Genomic DNA, 9,479 nt, shown 5'->3' with positions numbered 1-9,479 from the left:
AACTCGTACTCACTCTACAGGCTACAATTCTTTACAGATTCTTTTGATTTTGATTTTGTATGTCAATGTCATTATGAAGATGATCCCTATCGATTTTCGCGATGATCGGATAATATTTCACCGAAATATGGTGTCTGACTTGACGTTTCACTCTATTAGCTATATTGTGCAACCCTGTAGTCACTAAAGACTGTTTAATCATTTCTGACAGCTGCCAGTTGGCGTAAGTTACCTTGCCTGGCAAGCTGTCTTTACAAAAGTTGGTCACATCAAGATGACGTCTAACACGTTACTTCCGGTTCAAATTTTTATATGCCCACACGTAAGATGGGCGTATATTGTAATCACCCCGTCGGTCTGTCCGTTCACATTTGGCTCGTGCTCACTCTACAGGCTACAGTTCTTTATGGATTTTTTTGATTTTTATTTTGTATGTCGATGTTGTTATGAAGATGATCCCTATTGATTTTCGTGATGATCGGATAATTTTTCACCGAAATATCGTGTCTGACTTGACGTTTTTCTCTATTAGCTATTTTGTGCAACTCGTGCTCACTCTACAGGCTACAATTTTTTACAGATTCTTTTGATTTTTATTTTCTGTGTCAATGTCATTATGAAGATGATCCGTATTGATTTTCGTGATGATCGGATAATTTTTCACCGAAATATCGTGTCTGACTTGACGTTTTTCTCTATTAGCTATATTGTGCAACTCGTGCTCACTCTACAGGCTACAATTTTTTACAGATTCTTTTGATTTTTATTTTGTGTGTCAATGTCATTATGAAGATGATCCCTATTGATTTTCGTGATGATCAGATAATTTTTCACCGAAATATCGTGTCTGACTTGACGTTTTTATCTATTAGCTATATTGTGCAACTCGTGCTCACTCTACAGGCTACAATTCTTTACAGATTCTTTTGATTTTTATTTTGTGTCAATGTCATTATGAAGATGATCCCTATTGATTTTCGTGATAATCGGATAATTTTTTACTGAAATATCGTGTTTTTCTCTATTTGAGTTATTGCCCTTGACTTTGTCAAAATGCGTGGAAATAGTTTGTGAGCAGGATTGAAGCTACAGTTTTCAACCGATTCTGATGAAACTTGTTGTGATCATTGGAATTAATAAGATCTCGTACAAGTTCTAACTTGATGCATTTTTGATGTACGGTTTTCGAGTTATTGCCCTTGACATTGTAAAAACGCGTCCAAAATTTATTCGTGAGCACAATAGGAGCTACAGTTTTCAACCGATTCTGATGAAACTTGGTGTGATCATTGATCACAGTTTTCAACCGATTCTGATGAAACTTGGTGTGATCATTGGAATTGATAAGATCTCAGACAAGTTCTTACAAGAGATATTTTTGATGAACTTTTTTTGAGTTATTGCCCTTGACTTTGTAAACATGCGTCAAAAGTTGTTTTTTGCCCTTGATTAGAGCTGTTTGATTTAATTGTTTGTTGTATTTGGGTTATTGATATTGATTTTAAAAAATTTGTGGAATTATTCAGCATAAATAATTTCTTCAATATGAGAAAATTTGTACTTTAGTCACTAAAGACTGTTTTATTATTTCTGACAGCTGCCAGTGGGCGTATGTGACCTTGCAACGCAAGCTATCTTTTCATTCTAAAATTGTTATAGGGACAATTTTAATTAATTGCAAAAAGAATTTTTCAAATACCTACAAAATTCCGGAAGTTGAAATTTTAAGTTTAGAGGCGAATGGCGTCAAAACCGGAAGTGATATCGAAATTTTGAAAATAGATTTTTGTCAGGAATCAAAATGCTTATCTACTATTAAATTTTTAGACCGATTGAAAAAAAATTGTAGAAGTTGAAAAAACGCTAAAATTAAAACAAAAAAAGTCAGCGACAAAAGTCAAAATCTGAAATTTTATAAAGTGCTATCTTTTAGTCATTAGTTTAAAGTAATGAACAAAACAAAAATTACGGTTCCTGTGAGCACTATAGCACAGTTTTCATCTGATTTTGATAAAACTTGGTGTGATGCTTTAGATTGATAAGATCTTGGTCAAGTTTGAATATGACATATTTTCGATGAACGATTTTTGAGATATTGCCCTTGACTTTGTTAAAACGCGTCGAAATTTGTTAAAAATAGTTCGTGAGCAGGATTGAAGCTACAGTTTTCAATCGATTCTAATGAAACTTGGTGTGATCACTGGAATCGATAAGATCTCAGACAAGTTCTAACTTGATGCATTTCGATAAATGGTTTTTGAGTTATTGCCCTTGACTTTGTTAAAATGCGTCGAAATTTGTTAAAAATAGTTTGTGAGCAGGATTGAAGCTACAGTTTTCAACCGATTCTGATGAAACTTGGTGTGATCATTGGAATTGATACGATCTCAGACAAGTTCTTACTTGACGAATTTTCGATGAACGGTTTTGAGTTATTGCACTTGACTTTGTTGTTTTTTGCCCTTGATTAGAGCTGTGTGATTTAATTGTTTGTAGTATTTGGGTTATTGATATTGATTTTTAAAAATTTTGTGGAATTAATCACCATTAATAACTGGCATATATATATATATGTAATTGAATTCAAACTAATAATATTTCTTCAATATGAGAAAATTTGTACTTTAGTCACTAAAGACTGTTTTATCATTTCGGACAGCTGCCAGTGGGCGTATGTTACCTTGCCACGCAAGCTATCTTATAACCTCCAATTCAAAAGCTGTGTCACAATAAGAGTGAGTCATAGAATTTTCTAGCTCCAAAAACAAATCCTAAGCGGGGACGTTTCATGATTTCCCTTTTAAAACCTACAATATTGTTTTTGAGTGGTCGTAGAAATTTAAAAGAAATTCATAAGTAATTCTGAAATTAGGTAAAAATGAATTAAACCATCTCTATAGATACGCATCTACTCTTATTTCCTTATGTTCTATTTCAAAGGACCCGTCTTCATTAGCCCACATGGTGCAGAAAAGTAGGACGTAAAACTCCATTCATTTCATTTCTATTTCAAAGGAAATATTGCATGCATTTTACCAGTAATTTTAGCTCATTTTCAGGAACTTTCACAAATTTATTACCCTACAAAAATAATTAGCTCCCAAAACATCCAACTGATCTCTTGCTGCTGTGAAATATATAGCTAGAGAGTTAGCCTAAAACAAAATTATTTTTGGACTTGTCTGGGGACTGGGGCGGTTAATGGAATATTGGAACAAGTTTATGTGTAAGCTCTAATTAAGTCTTATCGACTGCAAAATTATATAATGACATATTAAAGTCAATAATTCATGTGTTTCTACTAACTGAGTTATCAGTTTTCCCCTGTTATGTTTAGACAGTAGTCTCTTTCATCCTAGACTGAAGTTTTCCATTGCTTCTTCCATTAAAAAAACAGGCATGACAACCAAGACTTGTTGTCGTTTATGTAATTAACAAAAATATATGACTAGTCAATGGTTACGAAGTCATGGATTTAACCATTTGCTAAATCACTAATAATCCTTTTAAGAATCTGAACTCACTGGTTAACTAGTCAGTAACTAGGCATAGTAAGTGATTAATTTAACCATTTTTTGAAAATACGGCCCTTAATATTTTTTGGTTTCCTAATGTGCTTCTCATGCACTTTACATAGATATATAACAATCGTTTTTTTTAAGCAAAATTGAAATTTGTGATTTTTTCAAATTTGAGTTTTTTTTTTTACAATATTTGTGTCTCTTTGAGCTTGGTGTATGCATATCTTATGATCTATTTGATGTAGAACCTTGATATTTGGAATACAACTAGACACTTTGAATATGAATTCACATATGACAAAAAAATTGATGTGAGCGTGGCACATCCGGGTTGAATTACTAATTCTTTACATTTAGAGGCAGGAGCATCCTTTTGGCCAGTTTGTGTTAACAGCTCTGTTGTTTCAGCTTTATAGTTCCAAAAAAGGAACGGGTTTTAACATTTGGATATTTTCATTTTTCGATTTTGACCTTTGTTGAATTTTGTTGACCTATATCTTTTGACCTGTATCATATAGAAGTTTGAAATTTGGAACACAACATAACATTTGGAATATCAATTAACCTATGCAAAAAAAATTGAGGTGGGTGTGGCACATCCGGGTAAAATTACTCATTATTGACATTTTTGGCCAGAGGCATAATTCACAAAGTATTCATTTGTTCAAAATGGAACTTTGCATACCTCATGTTTTGAGCCACTTTATCTTAGAAAATCAGTTGTTTTCCCCTTCATAGTTCAAAAAAGGGAACAGGTTTTGGAAATTCAAGTTTTCAAATTTTGACCTTGACGTTTGTTGACCTTGACTTTTGTAGGATCAAATGGCATTGGCTATCTATTTATACTTTTATATTTGCTATCCTATGTCAACTTCCGGTTTTATAGTCGTATGCAATTTGAAAATTGATGACTGATATCTCGTGATCTTGAACTTTTTAGACCTTCTCCTTTACAAGATCAAAGGTCATTGACCTTGGCTATCAGCTGATACTTTCATTTGTGAGGTGTGATGTCTACTTCCGGTATACACTTCCGGTATTAGTATATTCTAAAAAATTTCTCAACTTTAGACTGTTCTTGCATTTGACCTAATTATCATAGAAGGTTGCTTTTTTCATGGTTTTTTGCAAATTGCTACATTTGCAAAGTCCCACTCTGTGCCACATGTGGCTCTAATTTATTGCTTTGTTTTGCAAATGACATTTTTTTTTTTCTTTTCGAATTTTACCTTCGCTTGTTTTCTAAGAAGGAAATATGCCACAGACTGTCTGTTGCTGTTTTCTAGTCAAAATTGTGGTCCATTATTTGTTAAATGTAAAATGGCATCATTTTGACCAACCGAAAATGAGCGGTGGACAATGGCTTTTTTTCAATTTTTCCATTTATCAGAACAAGTACCGATCTGAATTTGCTCAAACTTTACTGTTTATTACTTCTCGCTAATGATTACAGGATAGCAATTGAAAAAATCTAGCTTAATAAAATTTAGTTTTTAAAACTTTTTTCTAATTTGCAGAGGGAAAGACACTTTTATTGCGAACAAAAACTAATTTTCGGAATTTTGATACCACTTCCGGTTTTGACGCTATTCTCTTGTAAAATATAAAATTCAACTTCCGGAATTTCAAAAAAGAAAATTCTTTTTGCAATATGTTACAAATGGTCATACAAAAAACTTCTAATCATAAAATCCTACCCCGAAGTAACAGTAGCCGCCATATTGATATTTCAAACTTTTGTAAAATTCAAAATGGGGCCTCAGGGTATAGAGAGCTTTCATAATTTTGGTATATCTGGATATCACAATCGATTGCAAAAAGAAATTTGGAAGCCGATTTTTGAATTTCAATTTTGCTTTTCTTTTATATCCATTTAAAATTGTTCAGTATTGCCCAAAACTTCAAAGGCTCTTATTTCGTGACCTTGACCTTTGGTGACCTTGTGGCCTGAACAAAATGTGTTGCCCTTGATGATATCTATCCAGTGATATACTCATTTGTGCTGTGCAATGTCTACTTCCGGTTTTATAGTCGATTGAAAACTATGATTTTTATCTTTAAAGAGCTCTGTCACGCGACCTAATTTACATACACAAAAAATTCTTATTAAATCTTACTAGTGTTCATCTGCCCTTTCTAATGATATATTACACTACATATTTCAATCAAAATTGCGCTTTTTAATATTTGAAAATTTTGTACTTTCTTCTATAGTAACTATGCATGTTTTTCTTTAAATCGAAATGGGGTCTAAGGGGGTAATCCAATTTGTGTAAATTTGATGTCTATGGTATCTACTATCAATTGCTTAATAATATTTGAGAACCGATTTTTGAATTTTGCTTTTTATTTATTTCCGGTTGAAAAATATGAATACTTTGAAGGGTCGTATATTGTGACTTTGACCTTTGGTGATCATGTGACCCGAACAATTTTGATAGCTCTCGACGAGATCTATCCAATGGTATATTAACGTTTATTGTATGGTGTTTGTTTCATTTGAAATTGATGAATTTTTATCTTGAAAAGAGTGAGTTATTTTTGTCAGTCTTTTGTGGTCTAAAAGATAAAGGTTCTTTGTCGGAGTTTACTCCCTTCAACTGTTGTTGAGAACAGTAGTTTAAGTAATATTTATTGAGATATTTTGAAGAGATCTGTCGAATATGCTTTGCGTTTGGGCGTTCTTTATCCAGTTAATTATGATAGGAAATTATGTTAGTGTTACGATACTTTGCGGCACAGTTTTAAGCGTAAAATCAAAACTGTTACGCACTGCTTCAGAACCACGCGAAGCCTGTGGATCTAGTTTATTATTTTTTTGTGAATGTATATAACATTGCCATTGGTAGGACCCCAGTATAAGTTGTGAACCACTTAAATTGTGTGTTAACCTTTTAGATACTTAGTGGTACTTTTTGTCTAGTTCAACCAGTCCTTATGGTAGTTAAGCCACTGTAGATATGCAATATGTTAATCAGCATCTGCTTCTCGTTTTTCCCAGTCAGTACATTAAGCCGGAAAGAAAATAAGACCCAATGACGGAGGGAAATAGTAGCTAAAATTTGCATTAGTACTAATGAGAATGAGCCCAAACGGATTGACAATATCAATTGATACAAGGTTAAAGACTTACATTGAAAATTGGTATTAAAAATAAAGTTTTATAACGTTAATACTTCAAGGCTTTTCCCAATTATTCCAGTTTTGATTTCTTGTTCACTAATGGTAAGCTGTTTTTATACACCCGCATGAAATGGGGGTGTTTATTGTCTTCACAAGCAGACCAGCAGTGGGTTGTGGCAGCAATAGCTGGCAACTTAGCTGCAGATTTAGCAATTTCTAGTTCACTAATGGAAGTCTTTATAGTACCAGGAGTTGAAAGCTAACAGACTAAACTTTCAAAAGGTCCAAAAGCCATAGGTCTTGTGCCAGTTTGGAGCTGTTCGCATTTTTATTTGCTCTTGTTCTGGAATACGCATTCAATTTTTAGCTTTTAGCTTTTTAACTCAAAGGAAAATTCTTGCTGGATTTTGAAAAAAAAATTGTAATATTTTTCATTATCACCCCAAATAGTATGATCTGACTGAAGGTTGAATATTTTATACTGGTGATTATTATTGCATTGCGAAATATTTATATTTGAAATCAAAACTGGCAGTGGGTGTCTATTACATTGCCTGGCAAGCTATTTTTATATTATTTACTTGTTGTTTTTTTCCAGAACTATGGCGGTAATCCAGAATATCCTCCAGCTAGTAGTGGATATACTCAACCCATTGGTGCACCAAATTACCCACAGGCTGGATATCCACCTCAAACAGGATATGGACCTCCAGTTAGTAATGCCCCTGGAGGATATGGACAACCACCAGCTGGTCCTGCACCTGGATATGGACAACCACCTGCAGGTACTGCATCTGGATATGGACAACCACCTGGAGGATATGGAAAACCACCTGCAGGTAGTGCACCTGGATATTGGCAACCTCCAGCTGAAAGTACTCCGAGGCAAGGACAACAAGCAGCTGGATATGGACAATCACCTGGAGTTCCTGGAAGTTATGGACAACCATCAGTTGGCAATGACCCAATTGGATATGGTAAAGCTCCCCCTGGTGGTTCTCCAGGAGGCTATTTTGGATATGGTCAACCTGATATCAATTCTGGTTATTCATCTGTTCCTGGCAATTCTGCAGGTTATGGAGGACCACCATCTTCAGGACCATCATCTTATCACCCTAAGGTATGTTTTTTTGTGTATATTTTTTATGTGGACATATATTGCCAACTTTGACCCACATTTGTGGACACAAAGTTTTTATCAGATTAAAAAACTTAGTATGCTAGTGTATTTTTTTTTTAGATCTGTGACTCTCGCACGCAGTCTCTTTTAATACTCGAAATCTTTAACCACCCTGATGGAAGATAATCCACCGGCTGAAAGACAAAGAGTGTACTTTTCCACCATTCAGTCTGCAAAAGCTAATGCCAAAGAGGTGAACCTATCTATCTTAAGAGAGACACACAAGTCGCCTCTCACTGCCATTTACCGAGACACTCCAGTCGAAATCTCGACTACCAAATAATCAATTGACTCAGCACCAACCTGTACCTAACACAATCCACAGCCAATAGGCCCTCCATTGAACTCCATTGGATTATCAGATTGAAAACTTTCCAACCACATGGGATCAATGACAAAATCTAAACCTGGACACCCCCACTTCTATATTTACTTTTGGCAAATGATGTTAACTTCCGGTTCTTGAGCCATTTGAAAATGTAATTGAAATTTCTTATAACTCACATAGTATGCCTTTCTCAACCTTTAAACTTTGCATCAAAATAGGATACTCCTTTTGCAATTTCCTGATTAAGGCACAGTTGTCTGGGTCTTTCATTTAGCTAAAAAGGTTTTATAATTTACAAAATTTTATTTTTTTACCCTTTACATGGATAACCTTGACCTTTGCAAGATCAAAGGCCATTGATCTAGGATGTCCATTCAGACTTTGATCTTTGACGTAAACTTCCGCTTTTACAGCTGTCCGAAAACAGCAAGTACTACCGAATGTTATCGAATTAATTTACTACCGAATGTTAAGTGGTTTATCAAATATTTACTACCTAATGTTAACATGTCTTTCATTTTGGTTAAAAATCCCACTACGACTTTAAATGTTTCACCAATTTATCAGGTCGGACATGCACTGCATGGGTACCATCCACGGTTCTAGTTTGTTTTTTTTTTCCTTTCATATGAATGTATATGTATTTCGGTACCTTTACATCTTCTTACATATATCTGTTAAATTGTGATGGCTTCTACATCTTTTGTGGTCATGTACTTGATCACAGCAACGTAGTCTGTCCATTTAATACACATGTACTTGTGTATTTGTTAAAGAGGTTGTCCATCCAGGTATTGTGTATTTTTTTGTTTTTTGGGTTTTTTTTTTTATTCATTCATTATATTGTTTCCATGGGCTGAATGTTAGACAGGACCATGTCCTTGTGGCCCAATTCTGATCCATGTAAAATAAAGAGTTTATTATTATTATTGTTACTGAGGAAAAAGAGCAGCTTGCCAGAGCACTATTGATGAACTGACATATGAGAATATGAAGAAACAGCTAAAGGCCATTTTTCAGCATACAACTACAGAAGAAAGAGACACGGTCTTCGCAAATCGAGATGGCCGCAACCAAACTCCAGGAGACGAGGCAGTGATACTAATCCAGGTCAACATGGTAATGGCAGACGTACTAATTTTTCAGTTGATCATTGAAAATTGATGATAAAGAGAAGGAAGCTATCCTCCATAGACCAGTAAAGACATCAGCCCACTTTTACGTTCTTGGCAAAGTACATAAAGTTAAACTACATCAGAAATTCCACCTGGCAGACCCATATGTAGTCAGATAGCAGCTCCTACATATAAGGCATCTCAATGGCTTG

At 34.5% G+C, this 9,479-nt stretch overlaps 1 protein-coding gene across 1 annotated transcript; it reads left to right on the top strand.

Annotated features, from left to right (window-relative positions):
* Positions 1 to 5,764: 5,764 nt before the first annotated feature.
* LOTGIDRAFT_161014 (hypothetical protein) lies at positions 5,765 to 7,950 on the top strand (the record flags this gene model as incomplete). Its single annotated transcript, XM_009056258.1, has 3 exons — positions 5,765 to 5,779; positions 7,243 to 7,764; positions 7,885 to 7,950. 3 exons carry the CDS (start codon positions 5,765 to 5,767, stop codon positions 7,948 to 7,950), a joined length of 603 nt encoding a protein of 200 aa, XP_009054506.1.
* Between the last annotated feature and the right edge of the window lie 1,529 nt (positions 7,951 to 9,479).

Source organism: Lottia gigantea (genome assembly GCF_000327385.1).
Source record: "Lottia gigantea unplaced genomic scaffold LOTGIsca_27, whole genome shotgun sequence".
Taxonomy (NCBI): domain Eukaryota; kingdom Metazoa; phylum Mollusca; class Gastropoda; family Lottiidae; genus Lottia; species Lottia gigantea.
The sequence above is the reverse complement of the archived record's forward strand: the minus strand, read 5'-3'. Positions and strand labels throughout refer to the sequence as shown.